This window comes from Halictus rubicundus, chromosome 13 (assembly GCF_050948215.1).
Source record: "Halictus rubicundus isolate RS-2024b chromosome 13, iyHalRubi1_principal, whole genome shotgun sequence".
NCBI lineage: Eukaryota > Metazoa > Arthropoda > Insecta > Hymenoptera > Halictidae > Halictus > Halictus rubicundus.
Genome location: NC_135161.1, coordinates 10364503 through 10385830, shown reverse-complemented (window position 1 = coordinate 10385830; position 21328 = coordinate 10364503). Strand labels below are relative to the sequence as shown.

General features: G+C 47.5%; 1 protein-coding gene across 1 annotated transcript in view; it reads right to left on the bottom strand.

The window, feature by feature from the left end:
- Window positions 1-14: 14 nt before the first annotated feature.
- Window positions 15-21328, bottom strand: part of Ed (hemicentin protein echinoid) — a 33825-nt gene continuing 12511 nt past the window's right edge. The window contains exons 2-7 of the mRNA XM_076798880.1: window positions 10436-11897; window positions 7837-9077; window positions 7528-7696; window positions 7264-7442; window positions 3039-3314; window positions 15-192 (exon numbers count right to left, since the gene is read on the bottom strand). Of these exons, the coding sequence (XP_076654995.1) occupies window positions 32-192; window positions 3039-3314; window positions 7264-7442; window positions 7528-7696; window positions 7837-9077; window positions 10436-11897 (3488 nt within the window). The 3' untranslated portion in view covers window positions 15-31. The remainder of the gene's footprint in view (window positions 193-3038; window positions 3315-7263; window positions 7443-7527; window positions 7697-7836; window positions 9078-10435; window positions 11898-21328) is intronic.

Genomic DNA, 21328 nt, shown 5'->3' with positions numbered 1-21328 from the left:
TGGTTCCGGCTCGCGAGCCGGTAGGCAGGTCTCAGACGATTATCTCGCGGATGATCCGACGGCCCCGGCTGTTCGGGGTCGAGTAGCCCGACTCGAGGCTCTCGTCGTAAGACAGGCTGACCTGCTGCGGCGGCTTCGCGTCCTCGTCGTAGTTCTCCTGATACGGCAGACCGGACACGTCGTACGGCGAATCTGTCGGGCAAACAACGAACAAGGCTGTTGAGCACCCAGGGAAAACAAAAGAGAGAACACCACCATCGCCAACCACCACCCTCTCTGTATGTCCCCCCCCCCTCCCCTCTCTCAGTCCCAACTCTGTTCTATCCGTCTCTTTTCCGTCGCACAACCCAGGCGGTTTCCCCGACCGACCTCTGTACGTGCACCGGGAACGTGAGCGGAATCGCAGAGGACTCCGGCGAGATTGCATCGGAGAGGATCCGCTCGGTGGTCAGGACAAGGTGCTGCTTCCGTCGAGGAAAAAGCTGGGTTCGTGAGCGTGAAACGCTACCCTTTCAATCGGGACGAGAAGAATCCCCTGGTCCGGAGACGGTTTCATTATTTACGGGAGAGACTCGATATTCCAAGGATGCTCGGCGCTTGGAAACGACGGGGATGTGGATGTTTAAACTTCGTACGTCCCTCGATTTTTCGAGTTTGAGCCCGTGGATAACCGGGGAACCGTTTCGAGTCCGAGGTGCGAAGGTTCGTTGGAAATTTTGATTTTCTGTTTGCGCGGCCCCGTATGTTTAGCTATCGGTATCGGATTTTGCGGCAAGATCGATCTCCGAACGTTTCAAGATGTATAAAATGAAATTGGCCCCGTGAGGTTTCGCGAAGATCTAGGTCATTGAATCGTCGAAGATCGTCGTTGAATCTTCCGGAGCGTCTAGCAGGGGTTAATCTATCTCCTGATTTGTTGGATTCGGTTCAAATTTCCTGCTGTCTGTGCCGAATTCTAATGTCAAGATTAATTCCAGAAAATTCGACAGTGTACAGGGTGTCTCAAAGATGTACCTCCTTGGAAGGGGCGATTCCCGGGGGTATTTCAAGCAACTTTTTCCTTTGCGAAAATTTTCTCCGTGGCTTCGTTCAGGAGTTATTCACGGAAAACGGGAACCAATCAACATCACGCGCTCAGCGCTTCACGCCCACCGGTCACGCCCACCTGGTAGCCGCGCTCTGATTGGTCCGCGTTTTTCGTTAATAACTCCTGAACGAAGCCACGGAGAACATTTTCGCAAAGGAGAAAGTTGCTTCAAATGGTCCAAGGAGTCCCCCCATTCAAGAAAGTACATTTTTGGGACAAAATGATAAAATGAAAGTGATTCGCAAGAAACTATGATCAAACCTTCCAAATATTTGGGAGGGGTTGATCTGTTCCTTGAAGGGCTCAAACTGACTGGTCAAAAATCACGGTGAATATTTTGTACTGGAAACGGGGAACAGTGAAAATTGCTAAGTTTAGAAATTTAAAGTTTAAATAATCAGAGTTTAATCATCTTGAAGAAGGGGAAGCTTTTAACGGAATCCTCTGAATCTTAGAGTATGCATTCCGAAGTGAGCGCATCTATCTTGTGTTTGTTCCGGGTTAAAAAAAATGATCGTTTCCGCAAATTTTTTCGGAACGCTGTGTAATGCTTTTGCAGAGTTTCGGCAGGGAAATTCGAAGTGTTTCGAGTTCTGCAACCGTTCGAACGGGAGCGTAAAAGTATCGAGAACTTTAACGCGGTTTCTCCGAACGACTTTTCTTCGGCCGAGGAGAAATAAGGAAACTAGCTTAACCAATCCGGTTAAACTTTTTCGACGTTATTCTACGAACCGTTGGTTGTCGTAGATGCCACGATTATTTCGATGCGCTGCCAAAAAATTCGGACAAAACCTATGGCACCGTCTGTCGGGGTTCTAACGCGAAGAAAGTTCGGTTGCGAGTAGCTGCGATGCCGGAAAATTCAGCTGTCGTCCATTGCAAACGTAATTGATCGTAATTCTGTAGGTCGTTAATTATACCACGTGCTCTGACTTGTGCTTTCTCATTTTGTATTGTTCCATACTGATTTTATAACATTTATAAAATTTATAAAATTCACCCCCTAAAATTTAGTAAATTCACACCCTCTTGTTCCGATGCCTACCCTTAGTTAACAATAAATGCACTTCCTTTGGGAAATATTGAAAAAATTTGACAGGAAAAATTCACAGAGTCTCCGAACGCGTGTGCTATGATTTTAAACAGGTACACGAACTCTCATAGAAAATATTGAGCACAACTAAAATTATAACAAAACAGTTTGCGCAGGGAATTTTCTAGTGAATTTCCATCTGGCACTGAGACAGCTACGGCGACATCTCTCGCGAATTAATTTCGCCGAGGCAGCAGTTCCGACGAACGGTCACCGAAATAATTACTATCAACGTTCAAGGTCGCAGCGATAATCCCCGATTGGCGGGGGTGGGGGGTGGTCTTCAAGGAAGCGTGCCGACATCGAAACAATTTAGCGATCGTCTGCCGATAAATCAGTCCTCGCAGCGAAACTTTCGAGGGCCGCCCCATCCCCGTCTCCTCCACCCTCCACCCCCCACCCCCGAATTTATTAAGACCATTTAATGGCCTGTCAAGATGTTTTCGACGTCTTGAAATATCCTCTCTCCGGTCCGAGGCGATTCGAACTTTCGTATGACTAAATTGCTCGGGAACTCGCGACAGATAGAATTGAATGTCCATCGTTCGGTCGATCGTGACGGGGGTGAGGTGGGAAAACCGTTCGCGGAAACGAAACAGGGACGAGGGGGAGGAACGGCGAAAAAGGAGAAAAAGGAGAAACTAGTCGAGACAGAGAGAGAGAGAGAGAGAGAGAGAGAGAGAGAACACGAGTGAAAGAAGCTGGCGGAAGAAAGAAACCGGGGGACAGAGAGAAAAAAGAAGGGAAAGAGGGTGCGAGACGGAAAAAGAGGGAGAGAGGAAGGTGTGTGGGTGAAAAAGAAAGAGGGAGGCAAAAAGACGAGACCCGGAGTGAGAAGAGGCAAAGAATACTACTCACCGACGTGTTTTTGAGACTTTACGACGGTGGCGAATGGTTCCGAGCAAAACTGCTGTCGACTTAGATTATGGCTTTCCCGGTAATCCTCCCTCTGTGGGAGGTAATGAGTGTGGGTCGGGTAATCCGACTCGGTGGTCGCGTAGCCGGCCAGGTCGTAGGGCTGGCCGACACCGTTCGCGGCAGCCGACTTCATCTGCCAAATAGAGTCTTGCGAATTCACCGATCCGCCGTTATTCGAGTTCGAGTAGCTGTTGTCCATGTAGCCCATGTTCACACCTGTTCGGAACACACGATTGTTTCGTTAATTAACGTCCTGCGATTATACACCTCGCCTCTGTTCCTCGCAAACCGAATCTGATCGCTCGCGGTCAGATTATCGGTCGCGTCCATTATCCGCCACACTGTCTACTCTATATATGTCACAAATGCCTAGGCGATTTAAGTCCGAAAACTATCCCCACCGCCGCGAGGTATAGGGACCACGAGGGGCCACAAACCGAAGCCTCTTGAGCTTCGCTGTCAAAGAATAGTACCTCGATACATGTCGCTGGCTAGACCCGGGTTTTGGACATATATCGAGTAAACACTGTATCTACCAAGTAGATCGACCTACCAATTTATTATATAACGTTATAATAGTGGTAGATTATAATCTGTCAAGACGAAGACATATAAAAGTGAATATACAATTTTTATTTCGAAAATTTTCGAGAAGTGTCAACGAAAAAATGATTTTGCAGCGAACATGCCGGTACGTAAATCGATTCGGAACCGCGTTCGTCCGCAGGGCTGCAGAGGGTAAACATCCCCCTGACCAAGCTAACGAGAATTTGCATAAACATTCGGGGGTCGGGTCCGGTCCAGGGCTCAAAAATACATATCGCCTCGCGACGGCCACGCGGCGAGCATTAAGTAATGAAGCGAATGCTCGCGGGAGGCAGGCTCGATATTAAACACCGGTTAAACTAACGAAGCTTCTTCGGTAATTATTGTTATGGCCCCCCCCCCCTCTTTCTCCTCCCCCTCCCGTCATCGTTTAACCGCGAGAGGTATATCGGGGGACGTCTATCGTTTTAATTGCCGTTGCAATTTTTATGAAGGCACGATCGCTGTTTCGAACGGCGAACAAAGTAAGAACCCGTCGCGTGCCGTTGCGGGTTCACGGACGTTTTCATTTTTCCCGATCGGTCGAGTGGGCGAATTATCTGGTGCAGCGAAGGTTTAGCGAGGTTTTAGTTCCGAGAAAAATTGCACGTCTGAACAGAGAGAGAGAGAGAGAGAGAGAGAGAGTACATCGAGTGAAAAGATGAGAAACGGTGGCCCGAGGGTAGTTCGACTGGGGTTGTTGCAATTTTAAGCGGTGGCTGGTTGAGAAATAAAATTCTGCAATATTTTTAAATAATTCGGGAAGCTTTTGATCATTGTGTTCAAGGTCTGTGAAAAATTTAGAACAGACAGAGAAATTGTGGGGCCCTTGAACAAAAGGAGCCCTTGAGAAGTAAAAATGAAAAAGGAGGTGCCGGGCGTAGACCAGTCACTTTTTCTTTTTAAATTCTATACGGCCCTGAAGGTCGAAAAAAATTGCACACTGTTATCAAACATCAGTGTCACCTTCAGAGATAATATCTAGGACCTAAGAAAAATTAGGGGACCTTCAGAAAAATTGTGGGGCCCCTAAACGAAAGGAGCTAGGAGACCCTTGAGAAGTGAAAATGAAAAAGGGAGTGCTGGGGTAGGTCAGTCACTTTTTCTTTTTAAATTCTATACGGCCCTGGAGGTCGAAAAAATTACACACTGTTATCAAACATCCGAGTCACCTTCAGAGATAATGCCTAGGATCTAAGAAAAATTAGGGGACCTTCAGAAAAATTGTGGGGCCGTCAAACAAAAGGACCTAGGAGACCCTTGAGAAGTGAAAATGAAAAGGGGGTGCTGGGGTAGGTCAGTCACTTTTTCTTTTTAAATTCTATACGGCCCTGGAGGTCGAAAAGAAAATTGCACACTGTTATCAAACATCCGAGTCACCTTCAGAGGTAATGTCTAGGCCCTAAGAAAAATTAAGGGACCTTCAGAAAAATTAAAGGACCTTCAGAAAAATTGTGGGGCCGTCAAACAAAAGGAGCTAGGAGACCCTTGAGAAGTAACAATGAAAAAGGGTCGAAAACAAAATTGCACAATACTATAAAACATCCGATTCACCTTCAGAGATAACGTCCGGGACCTAAGAAAAATTAAGGGACCTTCAGAAAAATGAAAGGGACCTTCAGGAAAATTGTGGGGCCGTCAAACAAAAGGAACTAGGAAACCCTTGAGAAGTAAAAATGAAAAAGGGTCGAAAACAAAATTGCACACTACTATCAAACAACCGAGTCACTTTCAGATAACGTCCAGGCCCTAAGAAAAATTAAGGGACCTTCAGAAAAATTAAAGGACCTTCAGAAAAATTGTGGGGCCGTCAAATAAAAGGAGCTAGGAGCCCCTTGAGAAGTAAAAATGAAAAAGTGTCGAAAACAAAATTGCAAACTACTATCAAACGTCCGATTCACCTTCAGAGATAACGTCCGGGACCTAAGAAAAATTAGGGGACCTTCAGAAAAATTGTGAAGACTGCGCGAATAAAATTCACAGAACCAGGAAGAGGGAGTCGCCGAAGCAATGTTAATCGCGTCCATGCAATTCTGCACTGGCTCCGCATGCTCACAATATTTCAGAAACTTAATGTAGATCTTAGGAAGTCTTTAGGCACGACGCCAGGTCACGGGGAAAAAATTCACAGCAAAAAGAAGACCGGCGACGATAACTATCGCAAATTCCCAACACCGAAGGATAAATCCTGTCGCGTCGAGGCTCGGAAAATGGCGCAAAAAGTCTGGCGTTTCGATAGCTAATCCCGAGATAAAAGGCACACACACGGTTCGTAGGAAGACGTCGGGGCCATTTTCAATGCGGTCGAATCGCGTGGAGGCTGGCTGGAGAACAGGTTATGTTCCAACGGCCCCCCTCTCTCTCTCTGGTTCTCGCGAGGATGGAAACAATGGTGGTGGAAAAAGTTGGCTTAACGAGGTCTAACTTCCTACGATTATACTTTTTCGCGTAGTGCGACCGTATACCTGCAAAGTGCAACGGCAATTTGCCATTTCTTTCCATCTTCGCCGGTAAAGAGATGTGGCACGTCCTAGTTGCGTGACTCGGCCCCTATACGGCCCTGGATAATTCATACGGCAGTTACGCGAACGAACGAAGGATGCGGCGCGTCTCGCGAACAATCCCGCGATAAGGCCACGAACACAGTGTCTCCGGATATCTTGATAATGTTGGGAGAGCACGTCCCCACAGGTTCCGTGGCAGCGACGTCGCGTCGTGCGCCGTCAAAAAATATTTCATGAGCCCTAAACGCCGGCGTTCCCCGAGCCTCCCGTTTTCCCGTGGATGCCGCGCGAGATCTCTATCGGATCGCTTCACATAAATCGACAGATAGCGTAGACGTTACCCGTACCGATTCACTCGGGACCACTCTCCTCCTACAGGTTCGTACAGCTTCACCATTTTATTACGAATCCGTTATCATCGCGTTCCTGACATTTTGCTGATTAAAACGAGTACAAACACGACACGGTTCGGCGCGCATTTGCCCGTTTAATTCACGATTTAGTGGAACCTCGATTATCCGAACTGTTCAATCTAATTGGAACACGACACAATTGATCATGTAAATCGGTAGAGATTTACTTTAGGACCTTAGTCGGGTACCTGTTTCTGTTGTCCGAGCGTTCCACTCGAAGTTCGGATAATGGAGGTTCGACTATATCGTGATTTACACGAGCAATTACGCTTCGAATTAGGTCGTGTTTGGGCTCGTTTTAATCGGGAAAATGTCACGGATATGCTGGTGTACGTTTCGTAAAAATATCAGCGGAAACAACGACGGTAGAATCAATTGTTCGTCTTTCTCAGCTATCTTTTCTCATTTTTTCGCTTGAAGAATTTCGTTCTCGTGGGTCCTACGATTTCTCTATGGGTACCAAACTTCTCACAGGTCCTAAACACTGTACTCAAAGGCTTTCCAGGACGTTTAAGAATATTGCGAAATTTTATTCAGCCCCGAAGACCTACTTGAAATTCTACAAACGTGACCAGACTATATCGATCTTTTCTAACAAGTTTTGGCACGAGTCTAAAATCTTTCCTAGACCAGAGCCCCAGTTTATCGATGAACTGTACGTACCATTGATATTGTGGTTCGGTTGGTGGTACCCGTATCCAGGTTGCGAGTACGCAGGGGTCTTCGAGTCCTCCATGGCCAGAGCATGATCCAAACTGTGCTCGAGGGCCTTGTTCTCGGCGTAATAAGGCGGCGGTGCTTGGCTCTGCTGGCCGTTCCCCGCGACCAGGCTCGGTCGCACCCTGATCGAAGGACAAACACCATGAAAACTTCAACCCCCGTAGAAACGAAGGCGCAGTCGCGGAACACCTTCGGCGAGACACTTACGCGTTCGAGTCCATCTCGTAGTCCTTGGCCTTGGTGGCGTGCTTCCGGCGACACCGACAAAAGAGCAACAACAGCGCAGCGAACAGCAGAAAAACAGCTCCGCTGACCACCAACGCGATCAGCGTGGGCGTTGCCATTGCGCCCGATTGCGCGACGAAGGATGGACCATCTGATGCGACCAAAAACAATGTTCTTGACTTCCAAGTGTCCGAATTATAATGAGTTGCTAAACGATTATGGAAGACGAGGGCGAACCAAGGTCGCCCAACACCCCAACCCAGCCCAAGATCAACGAAACAAGCTACTCACTCAGAGCCTCGGTGTACTCCCCGCACTTCTGCCTGTCGGCCTTCAGACAAAATCTGACCCTGCGCCTGGGTTCGTCCTCCAGAGTGTCAGGATCATCCAGGGGCCCGTCTCTCAGTGTAGCAGCTTTCCCGACGATCTCCAACGGCCATTCGTCCAGGAACCTCCACTGTGGTTCGTGACCTAGCGACGAGGGTCCCTCCAGCTTCTCGATAGAAGCAACGAGGGACAGACAGGTAGCGGGTACCTCGATAACCAACGTACCGCGCGTAGGATCATAGTTGACCCTGAGCGGCGCTGGAATCTTGGCAACGGCAGTGGTGGCGGTGACGATGTCCGAGTAATCCGATTGGTTCACCGTATTGACAACCTTCACCTTGAAGGCGTAGGTCTGATGCTGCTCAAGGTTCGTGACGTTGCACGGATTCGCCATACGACAGTCCAGCTCGCGCCACTCGTCGGTCGGGGACCTGGCTATGGCGCATTCCGGCGGAACGATTTCGTCACCCCTAGGTGCCCGTTTGTGGGCCACGTAGTACTTGTTGATGGGCACGCCACCGTCGAATCCCAGCTCCCACAGGATCGCCACGTGGTTCGGTCCGATGTCGATGGCGGTGATGTTGTTCGGCCTCTCCGGGCCGCTTTTGTGCTGCAGCCTTATGGTCGAGGTGATGCTGCCCTGGGCGTTCGCTGCTCGACAACTGTAATCCCCGTAGTCCATCTCGCTGATGTTCGTGATCTTGAGGACCGAGGTGTACACGTCGTAGTTGTCGCTGCTGGTCGAGATCTCGTAGTGGCCGTCGCTCGACGAACCCTGAAGACTCGCCGCGTTCGTCTCGAAGCTCCACTGGAACTCGGGCTTCGGCCAGGCTTGCACCTTGCAGATCACCTCCGCGGTCTCCTTCGGGCTGTACGCGACCTTGCCGTGCTGGTGAAGCGCGATCGGCTCGTGCTCCACCTTCAGCATCATCGTCGACTCCACCCTCTTCACCTCGTTCTCGAACACGCAGGTGTACTTGCCTCTGTCGCTCGCCACGATCTCGTCGGTCTGGGGTCTCGCGTGACCCAGGAAGCTCAGGGACGAGTTCACCGTTATCACGTTCCCGTGGCCCTCCGACGCGCTGGTCGTCACTTTGTACAGCCGCTCGTCGGCCGTCAGTTCTTGGTCGTCCTTCAGCCAACGGACACTGGGACGGGGCTTGCCCTGAGTCAGACAGGACACTTGGAACGAGGACTCGCCGACCCTGTGAAATCATATCCTTCAAATGCAACGGTGATCCTTGACGAGAGAATCGCTCCCGGAAACTGGCCCGCTGGCTAACCGGCCTCGCGTTTCCGGTCTGGGATCGATATCACAAGGTGGAAATGTTTCGAGTACCTCTGGTTCTAGCTCTCCCTCTCTCTCTCTCTCTCTCTCTTTTTGGGTTCTAAGCTTTGTGGAGAGACAGAGAGGGAGGCTTGTGTAACTGAACTGCGAAATTCGATGGATTCATGTACAAAGATCTCCCGCCGCGGATAAAGCGTCGGGTTCAATGGGCTTCAGGGATGGTTCAGTTTTTACTAGATGGTCGAACGCGTTCTCATTTAATTTAAGACACCTCGAATTTCGCCGATTGAAACCAGAGACCCCGGTAACGTTGCCACCCCAGTGGTGTGCCACTTTGACACTAGAACTACCGAGCCCCGTCGAAGCGACAAATTTCGGATTTTCACTTCCGCAATTCGTGATGTTGTCGAAATGTTTTCCGGTGAAATTTTTTACTATACTCTCTTTTTTATTCAAGTATATGTTTCCACAAATGAAATCTGAATATATCTAATCCTGTTATTACGACGAAGGAGTCAGTCTCGTTTAGGGGTCGGTAGTCCTGGCGTCACAGTATTTTATACACTGCAATGACTACAGGTGGCAGAAAATGCGAGGGGCGGTTCTCCGCGACAATACAAGACGACAATGAAGAGTAAGAAAATTGCGATTTCGGCTTCGTTGTTTAGTTATAATCAATTTAAAATCCCGCCTGAAATGCTGCAACCCGGCCGACAGAACGCAATCTGGCGTCGCGTGCATTATGACGTAAGCAACGCGTACAGCGGGTGGCCTCATGTCAGGCGGAATTATAATCGTTAATAACTGAAAAATTAAGCCGAAATCACAATTTTCTTACTCTTCATTTTCGCCTTATATTGTCGCGGAGAATCGCCCCTTAAATTTTCACCCTGGATACAGGGTGAAAAAACAAACGAAGAAGACGTACGTGGCGTGCTCCGAACTATACCGTGTTTGGACTCATTTTAACCGGAAAAACGCGAAGAACACGTTGACGAAACTTCGACAAAGAATAATTGAAAAATGTTCTGAACCCGTCAAGCGTTGCGTTGATGACGGGGCTAGATGTTCGAGAAATATCGCGCGCCGCTCTTTCGCCAAGACATTACGGCAATCCTAAAATTTCCGCTGTTCCCCCGGAGCACACCGTACACAGACGCAGCAGCCTTCGGGCGGCGTGCGTTCCTTTTACGAAATTGGACCATATTGATCTAGTTTTCCGAAGGCAAAGGCGGCACACGCAAGCGACCGAGCGAGAGACGGTAATCTACTCACTTTCTGGTAACGTGGGGCTGCAGCTTGGTGAGTATCTTCGGGGGCTGATGAACAGTCAGGTTAACGGAGGCAGCCTCGCCGTGGCCGATCTCGTTGGTGGCGTGGCACTTGTACGTGCCCTCGCTGCCGAGATGCACGAAATCGATCTCGTACTTCGGCCCGGTGTTGTCGGACGTCATTAAAATCGCTCCCGACTCGCCCTCCTTCCACCATTTGTACCTGGGCTCGGGATAACCGGCCGGGTTCGCCATGCAGGTCAGAATCACCTTGGACCCTTCGACAGCGACCGGGGAGTCTGGCGTGACTCTGGCAGGGCCGGGCTTGTGCCTGACTCTGACGGTGACCTTGGCGGTCGCGGAATAGTTCCTACGATCTCCGCCGGACGGATGAATAATGTTCACGGCCTTGCAAGTGTAGTTCCCGGCGTGCTCGGCGGTGACGCGATTCAAACGAAGGATGGACTTGGTCTGCCGGAAGTCCGGTCTGCCATCTCGCAGCCACTCGATCACCGTCGGCGGTGGATTCGCGGTGACGTTGCAGTGGACCGTGACAGTGTCCTCGACTTGCACTATCCTGATGGGGTCACCTTCGATGGAGACCGTGGGCGGGTACAGCACGTCCAAGATCAGCGAGCTTTCGCCCTTCTTACCGAGATTGTTGTCAGCCTTGCAGGTGTACTTCCCAGAGTCCTGCACCGTGACGCTCTTGATGGTGTGCGTCAAATTGGTGCCAACGAAATTACCATCCCTCCACCAGCGCACCTCGTTCACGGCAGGTTTCGAGTCGACTCTGCACTCGAGATTCGCGGGGCCATTGACCTCAACCTTGAGCGGATTCTCCGGGCCGACCGACACTCTCGGGAAATAGTTCACGTCCAGTGTAACCGTCGCGTTCAGGGTCTCCCCGTCTCTCATCGCCCTGTTCCTCACCACGCAACGGAACGTCGCTCTGTCGTCCTCTTTCCTCGGCTCCATCATCAACGTCCTACCGGAGTGCAACAACGCGGTCTCGTTGCCCCGGTACCACCTGACTTCCGGTTCAGGACTGCCGCCGTTCGTGTTGCACTGGAGCTCCAACTTCTGACCTTCGGTCGCCATGGCCGAGGTCGGCGAAATCGACGGCGGTCCGGGTGCTCGCAACACCGTCAACGTGATGAACTTCCGGTGCAGGTCGATGCCCGCGCCGTTCGCCTTCACGCGGCACTCGTACTTCCCGTTGTCCCGCTCGTACGACACGTTCCTGATCTGCAGGTCGTACCGGCCCTCCTCCAGGTTCATGAACACCTTGTACTGCGGCGACAGCTCCCTGTTCTCCACCGCCGCGTTGTCGTGGTTGTCGTTCGTGTGCGTCAGCCAGAAACACGTCACGTTCTCCCGGGGCGGGGAGAATCGGCACTGCAGCTGCACCGTGGACCCCTCGTGCGTGTCCATCTGCGTCTCCTCCAACCGACCCTGCGCCGCCGCTGGAAAACAGAAAATCAGGCGGGACGTTAGAAAAACGACACTTTCCACCGGAGCTAGTTCTCATCCGCCGCCGCGACCCGGACTTCCGGTTTTTGCCGGCGTAGCGCTCTTTCCCAGCTGACCTTTTTTTCTTTTTTACTAGAGACCCGCAGATGCTCCCGGAAATCTTTTGACGATCAGGTTGCAGGACTGGGCGGAGCCCGGGCTCTTTTGACGAAGAGGGAGGTTGCAATTTGGAACAGAAGGATCTGAAGGTTCGGAGGACATAGATTCGTTACTCACAGGTGGAGGTTCTTTCCTACACCCCCATAAAAATGGTTCGTAGAAGTGAACCTTGATATTCTCAGTTGCGAGGAATGTGCTCGAAATTGACGAATTAAATTGTTAATTAAAGATTCCGTTGACCCCTTGCCCTGCAATGTCGAGTCAGACTCGTGGCGATGATTCTGAACAGAGTCTAATAAATATGTTATTAATAGACTGCGGATCTTTATGCAGAATAAAAATTGTTTGCCTTGTTTACATTTAACGGGGGCCAAATAAAAATTCTTTTTTTCTTTTAATAATGTTAACAAGCCGACACGATAGTATTCTTAAATATTTTTAACCTCTTCGTTGCTTCAAATTGCAACTACTCATTCTCTAATTCTCATTCTAAAATCCGCAGTCTAGTTATTAATTGCCTTCAACGGAAATAAAATTCTATTTCGTTGTATAGTTGATCTTTTCTTTTGTCTATGAAAATCTGAACGATCAAGAATTTCTAATCATTACAATCACAAAATAAATCGTAAATTAAAAATATTAGAATCTACTATTTATTTCTATTTTGTACTATTTATTTTATGATACTATTCATATTGAGATTCTGAAAGATGTATCCGTGAGGAATTATTTAACAAATTGATTTCTGCGGGCATAGATTATTTAAAGAAATGGCTACAAATTTTGACAGATACGTTCATGTTATTTCTATAAAGTAATGTAAACTGGTCATTTTTAGCGCTGCGTAAACCTACTGTTAATATTGACCCAGTTAATGGCCAGATTCGGGTATTTCCTGAATGCAGTGATTTCTCTATATATGTCGCGAACACCTTGATGATAAGTGTCGCGGAATTATCCCCACTACCTTGGGGCGGGGATAACTAGGTCTATCTCTAACTGCACACTTCCTTGCGGAGTTGAGAGCAGTATTTTGGAATTATTTTGCAACTGAACAATATTTGATTTTGTCCAGAGACCCGTCCGGTAATGGTTGTTGGATGTACACGATTTTGTACAGTTTTGAAAATATATATCTTTGTGCCCGCAATCGCGCATTTCCGCAGATAACATTCGGCGCGACCGCTGAAAAACACGTTCGATCAAATAGCTCCGCGGACCTATGGCAAACAATTTTGCGAGTGGTGTTTTCAAGCACAGTGTTCGCATGCGTAAGGGAAATATTTATTCGGAAAATATGCTCGAAAATAACGTTGCTCCTCGAAGGAAGGGAGCATCACCGTTGCCGTTGGTCGGAGCAGCTGCCACATCGTTTCTGGTAACGCACATGCATGCATGCATGCATACACCGGTATTTCGATAATGCACCCTTCGCACAGAGATACGCTGTTCCACAATATCGACGACCGAGGAGAGGTTCAATCATTATCGCTGAACATCAGACCGCGTAATCACAGAAAAATCAAATCATACGTCTCTCGCGTGACAGTGAAAAACGGGATACGCATTCGCTCGGCAGACGCGGAAGGATGCCTCCGAGGATATTCTTAGCCCGTCGCCGTTCTACAAGGTGCAATTTCACACCCATAAATCTTTATTTTAAATATGTATGAGAGAGGAAGATAGATTTACCTATCAGAGATTGAGGATCGGAGAAGCTTGCAACGCTTGCAACGCGCCGTTTCTAAGGACCAATTGCGACTTTCAGGGGGAGTACAGCGACGCAAAGACAACTTCGAGAACTATATTACCTATCGTCGGGAGCTCGAGAGTTGGCACCGAGGCGACAACAAGTTATGGAAAGCAGTATCATGGTCCAAATTGTACCAATCGTCCCGAAAAAGTCAGTTCGGAGCGTTCCTTCGTTTCCCCTGTTGTTTTATGTTCCTACTTTGTGCGCGGCGATCGATTCTCTCGATTGTTCAGTTTTCAAAATTAGGTGCATTCGTTTTTGTATCTTTATGCTGGAAGATTGAAAGCTCATTACAATTCGTTGCGCCAAATAGACAACGACGAGCTCATTAAGAATTATCGAGGAATAAAGGTTAACACGTTGACTGCCATGTGAACCGTATGTGGGTGACGGAATTATTTGTCCAGGTTTCAAAATGAAGTTTTGGGTTAATGTATTCATTGTACCAAATTTAAGTAGGATCTGTGAAATGCAAGAAAGTTGGGGAACTTCTCAATATCATACATTTAATTTTTTTCTATTTTTATTTCGTTAAATAACTTACTTTGATTTGATGGAATTTTTCAGGTTTCTAGTTGGGCAGTCAAAGTGTTAATAATATTGAGGAAAAAATGATTAACAACCAAATTTTTCGAGAAACGAATGGTCAGTTTCCTTGTCGATCACTGATCTAGGAAACAGCACAATACAACTGTTTCTACCAGCATTAATTTTTGTCATAAATGCATAAAATTCGGATGTGGATTTTCACTGCGGATTTTATGCATTTACGGAAAAAAAGGGTGGCTACAATTTGCAACAGTAAGAAGCTTAAAAGATTCGAGGAGTCTCAATATATTGTTTTCGACCGGCTGAAATTATTAAAGAAAAATAATAGTAAATTCCTATGGGGTCACTGTTGCTTGCAAGAGATTCAAACAATTTCTATTATTCGAAAAAATCCGCAGCCCAATCACTGTGGCCGTAAAATAAATTAGAAAGCAAGGGAAAACCCTTTTTCTCGATATATGTCAACAACACGGGTCTTGTCATTGACATGTATCGTCCAGGAGACATAACCCGTGTTATGTTTACACTCCTCGGCGTCCGTGGCCTCGCGAGGTCTACCCCGCGGTAGTGGGGGTAATTCCACGACATTTATCATCCAGGCCTTGACGACATATATAGAGAAAAACTGTACTGCGATAAATTAGTCCACAGTGCAGGGTACAAACTCGATTATCAGGTGTCCATAAATTGCTATTAACAACGCTGATCTCGTCAACGGAATAGACGAATCTCGTTCGAAGTATAAAATTAATACTTGTGTTAATTGATAGTCTAGACGTCGATGACGTACTCGATTGTTTTTCTACCGAGCAGCACGGTACAGCAGGGTCTAACATTCGGGTAGCAATCGGGCATTGTTAACAGCGGGTCTCCCCTCGGACAGGTCCGCAGGGTGTCATCCCCGTCTCCTTACAATTCTAGGTACAGAGCATTATCCGCAGCAGCCGGGCCGAGCGTGACCCGATCGAAATCGGAAGCGCCATCGGTAACATCGATTATCGAGAGAGAGCGTTTCGTTGTGTTCCGTTTGCGCTCCAATTGCCGTTATCTCTGACGACCTGTACGAGCTGCCGATGAAGCGGACGGCCGGAGATAACGAAACCGGAGCGCGATGCATTCGGGTCACCTGACCGACGCGACGACTGGCGTTAAATATTTCAAATGCCCGGATATACGATTCCCGGGAACACAAAGACCGGGGCAACAACGCGGACGCGGCCAGGTGCGTCCCATCACCTGCGAGGAACTGCAGACTTTCAAACGGTTCTACGCCGGGTAGCCTTTTCCGTAGTCGTAGGGAATAAAAGGGACAGCCGGGTGGACACTTAAGGTAGCACGAATTAGTGGAAATTATTTCCTGTCAATCGGACTGGGGGCAGATATTTTTTTTTTTTTTTTTTGGTATTTCAATAAATTTTAAAAGCTCGGAATTATAGAGTGGCATTCTTAGTTCAATTTAGTCATTCTGTTGTAAATTGCAGTCATTTTTCCCATAAACGTTGAGATTCGATATCTCAATAACAAATTAGCTGTTCTCTCAAGTTTGGGGGGTTAGGTAAGGTCTTGAAGCTGATTTTGAAATGCAGACTTTGAAACGGTTCTAAGATTGCTGGGTGATTGTCGTGGCGTTGCAGAAGAGGCAGCAACGTGGAGTCTTGAGGATGTCGCAAGGTGGACATCCCCCTATAGTAAGTATAGGTTAGGACACTGCAGATTTTGAAACGTTTCTAGGTTAGCTGGGTCTTCGTAGTCGTAGGGCCTAGGAGAGCGACATTTAAGGCCTAGAAGGTGGACACTTAAGGCCTAGAAGAGAAACATTTGAGATCTAGAAGAGAGATACCCGAGGTCTAGAAGAGAGACACTTGAGGCCTAGGGGAGGGACACTTAAGGCCTAGAATGTGGGCACTTGGGGCCTAGAAGGGAGACACTTCAGGCCTAAAAGGTGGACGCTTCAGGCCTAGAAGAGAAACACTTTAGATACTAGGAAAATTAGTCATCCCTTAACACCAGGTTTACTGGTGACTCTAGTAATTTTACGAAAATAACGAAAATATATCTGAATTTCCAGCCATTTTTAAAACATATACCCAAACAAATAAATTTGTTGAATAATTGCTCACAGATCTTTGCAACCTCGGTAATCGTGAATTAACAATATTAGAACCCGTCGTTTTGACAGGTAATCCTGGCGTTAACAAGGGATCCAGACCTAACCTATTTCCAGCAACCACGATGCACGACATAGTTTGTGAGGAATGATCGTGGGTTATGAACTCGCGCAAATTAATGTGATCCAACGAGTTCTTTATTCCTCTAGGGTCTCGAGATAAATGGTGACGCACAGAATGCGCCCTCACCTTTCCCATGGCAAGACCATTAAGTGGAATACCCCTATTCCTCAAAAGAAAGAGGTACGACCTCGAGAGTAGCCTGCTAAACTTGCAGACCGCCGACTTCGTAAACACGAGCACGTCCAATGTGCTCACAAGTCCGAACACGAATCTAGTATACCTAAGCTAGATTCTAATAATTAATAGATAATCGCTAAGCACAATTCGAGCATTGTAGAACAGTTCCACAACAATTACGAATACTTCGTGGTTTCACGGATGGACTCACGTCGCTTTCTCCATTGCTCGGTTCGTAGCTGTCCCAAGGACTTGGGACAACGTCATCCGACGAGACCCGTTTCCGAGGAGACGTCTCTCTCGCCACGGATAAATTCAGTTCTTCGTGGTCGAAACGGTCGACGTAGTCGACGACGAACGTCTCGTCATTGGGTCGTATAACGGTAAAGCCACCGGTTTGACTTCTCGAACGCCGATATCGCGAGACCTCTCTTTCTTCCTGGCCCCCTCCGCCCCCTCTCGCACCTGGAATCAACCTCCCCACTCTCGGATCAGAGGCTCGGGGCTTCAAGGGATCGTTGTGTTCCCCTTCTCCTATACAATTCTCTCTCTCTTTCCCTCTCTCTCTCTCTCTCTCTCTCTGCTCGTTTCTTCGTCCCTCTCCATCGAACCTTTGTGTCTCACCTTACGTGCTCAAGAGCCCCCCTCCCCTCACCGCCTCTGCCATACCTATGCACGAGTCTATATTTACGTCCGCTTGTCTCTCTATAAATCCATCCGGCTCTTTCTCCTCTGCTATCCCCTGTTTCCCCTCTTGCCCCCCCCCCCCGCCCACCCCACACACACAACGACCTATCGGGGTTTACACTGTCGCCCCCACTCCCCTCTGCCCCCGGTAACCTTCTCCCTGGCATACTATTGCCACCTTGTTTACTTTTCGATACCGCTTTCTTGCGTTCGCGTGCCGTCCCACGAAACCTTTGAATCCCCCCTCCCCTCGCCCCTGTTTCGTTAATTATGGCGGCTCGGGGAGGACGAGGGGGTACGTGCGCCCCGAAATGGTATCGAGGTACTGTTGCGAGAACCCCGGGCATAATTGCTTGAGAAAAGCTGGAGAAAACGCTGCTTCTTTCTGCGGCCGCTGCTTCGAGGAAGAATGAGGCTCCTCTCTTTTCTCGGTCCCATTGGTCCCCCATGAGGCTTCTCTGCCCCCTTGCCATTGTTCCGTGGGACTACTGTCTTCGTGGAACGCGGGTGCCCTCGCCGCTGCAGCGCTCGGCTTTGTTCCGAGAAACGTTTTAGTCGAGCGAGAACCATGCAGGAAACGCGAACCGGGGAATGTGAATTTTAAATTTACGCTGCGCTTTTTCGGGAATGCGTTTGGCACCGGCTAGCACGAGCTCGGTTTTTGTCACCATTAACACGGGAAGCAGTGTTTGGCTTGGCGCAGCCAAATTTTGCCTGGGACCCTCAATTTTTAAAGGGAAAAATAAATTGACGGACACAAGATGGCGGACCTGGGGTCCTCTGCGATTTTTGGGATTGCGAGGCATCGCAGAGAAAATTTGTAGAACAGACAAATTCTGATTTCTTGGGATTTATATTAGGGTAAACTTCGCTGGAAGTCCTAAATAAATGTTTTGTATTATTTTTATAAATTAGTTATCGCTTTCAGTGACCCCCATAGATTCAGTGCACCAAAGGCGTCTTACTGTTTTTGAAAAGGGTTTAGGCGTGTCCGGGTGTTAATGTTGTTGCGAGAAGACAAATTGTCGTTCCTGGGGGCTTTGAGGATTCTGATGCGCTTGGCACAGGCGAGCATGAGCTCGGTTTTTGCTATGATTAATACGGGAAGTCGCAGTCTTTGGCTTGGTGCAGCCAAATTTTGCCTGGGACCCTTAATTTTGAAAGGAAAAAATACATTCGCGCACGGACACTGGAACCACGAAAGTCCACAAGATGGCGGACCTGGGGTCCTCTGCGATTTTTGGGATTGCGAGGCATCGCAGAGAAAATTTGTAGAACAGACAAATTCTGATTTCTTAGGATCTATATTACGGTCAAATTCACTGAAAGTCTCAAATAAATGTTTTGCATTATTTTTATAAATTAGTTATCGCTTTCAGTGACCCCCATAGATTCAGTGCACCAAAGGCGTCTTACTGTTTTTGAAAAGGGTTTAGGCGTGTCCGGGTGTTAATGTTGTTGCGAGAAGACAAATTGTCGTTCCTGGGGGCTTTGAGGATTCTGATGCGCTTGGCACAGGCGAGCATGAGCTCGGTTTTTGCTATGATTAATACGGGAAGTCGCAGTCTTTGGCTTGGTGCAGCCAAATTTTGCCTGGGACCCTTAATTTTGAAAGGAAAAAATACATTCGCGCACGGACACTGGAACCACGAAAGTCCACAAGATGGCGGACCTGGGGTCCTCTGCGACTTTTGAGATTGCGAGGAATCGCAGAGAAAATTTGTAAAACAGACAAATTCTGATTTCTTGGGATCTATATTACGGTAAAATTCGCTGAAAGTCCCAAATAAATGTTTTGCATTATTTTTATAAATTAAAGTTATCGCTTTCAGTGACCCCCACAGATTCAGTGCACTAAAGGCGTCTTACTGTTTTCAAAAAGGGTTTAGGCGTGTCCGGGTGTTAATGTTGTTGCGAGAAGACAAATTGTCGTTCCTGGGGGGCTTTGAGGATCGTCTAGACGGGAGGTTTGCAAATCGTCGTACGTGAGAATCGTTCGGGGAAACTTGCAACGGCGGACAAGTACAGGATAGTTTAGATTATTTTAATCCTTGGTATAACAGCCGTAGTTCTCTATACGTTTAAGAGGATTTTCGAGTAAAGTCCTTTCGAGGTCGTCGCGGGGCTTAGACCGCCGCCTAAAGGGTGTCTACGCAACCTTGACTAATGGCGTTTCTTCGGCAAAAATTGCGAGAACGCCGTAGCAGAGAGTTTAATCGAGCGTTTGCGTGGACGTTCGCTAAAAACCGCGACCCAGCAAAGTTTCGCGCTCGCGCCCTGAACGCCTTTATGATAAAAACTCGTTTTCCTTTTATTCGCGCTAGTCCGTTGAACTGCTGCGAGCCGATACTCGGCAATCCATTAACACTTTGACTGCCGCCGCGGCGGCGACTGCGAAAATCCCGGAAGTAATTTATCGACTGACAAAATACGGGACACGGAAAAATTGTAAAATAAAGATTGCCGTACAGCTGTTCGATATTGTAGGACGTGTTTATCCAGGATGGACGAAACAACGCGTCAACGGTCTTTAAACTGTGAACAAACCGGAGCCGCTCGAAACCCCAAGCGCGCAAAACACACGATGCAACTCCGATTTTCTGGATAAAATACGAGCCCGATTTTTATACATCCGTGTAATCCCCCCCTCCCCCCCCCCCAAAAAAAACGGTGCAACCTTTGTTTAAACCATTTTTCAATATCTCGCATGTAGCCGCCGAAGTTATGGCGGCTCGAAACGCCCGTATAACGCGTCGCAACACATGCCAGTGACGTAAGCAACGACACTTTAACACCACCCGCGATATATGACCAATTAGAACCGTTGTAACTTTCGATGCACGCGAAAAGTCTCCGGAAACGTTTCGAACGAAGATTATTCGACTTTACATGGTCGGTATACGATCGTGCCAAAAATTTTCCCGCATTTTATTCGAATAACCAAAATCACCCTGTACACTCGCACACCTGTAGCGTCGCCAGATTCTTTGCCACACTCTGTATAGCACCGCGCTCTATAGTTTCCTTTCACGATGCATTCTAGGTTCGCTGAATACGCGGGGTAGGATTGACGCGTTAAATGTGCGCAGATCGAAAAACAGGTTTTTACAATCATACCAATTCTATGGACAATTCTACATGGGGTTGCATACGTTTCGCCACTGAAGAATGTGCTCTTGAATTCGGAGGTCGACATGATCTGATGTTTACAAACAAGTACCAATTCATGAAACGTAAATATCTGTTCTATTTGAAATCGTTTAGGCATCATGTTGTTGTTGTTGTTAGACATCTGAGAATAAACATTGTCCTAGGCAATTTCCAGCCGAAGCCGAAGCCGAAGTCTAAACAAAGTGTATTTCCACTTTGAATTTGAAAATGTTCTTAAATCAGGATTAACAATGTCCTTTCATTCTTTAAAAATCGAGAGCAGTGTAAAAATATCCTCAAATCGGGATTAACAATGTCCTTTCATTTTTTAAAAATCGAAAGCGAGGTAAGAATGTCCTTAAATTAGGATTAACAATGTCCTTTCAATCTTTAAAAATCGAGAGCAGTGTAAAAATATCCTTGAATCAGGATTAACAATGTCCTTTCATTCTTTAAAAATCGAGAGCAGTGTAAAAATATCCTTAAATCGGGATTAACAATGTCCTTTCATTTTTTTAAAATCGAAAGCAAGGTAAGAATGTCCTTAAATTAGGATTTCCAATGTCCTTTCATTCTTCAAAAATCGAGAGCAGTGTAAAAATATCCTTGAATCAGGATTAACAATGTCCTTTCATTTTTTTAAAATCGAAAGCGAGGTAAGAATGTCCTTAAATTAGGATTTTCAATGTCCTTTCATTTAAAAAAATTGAAAGCCAGG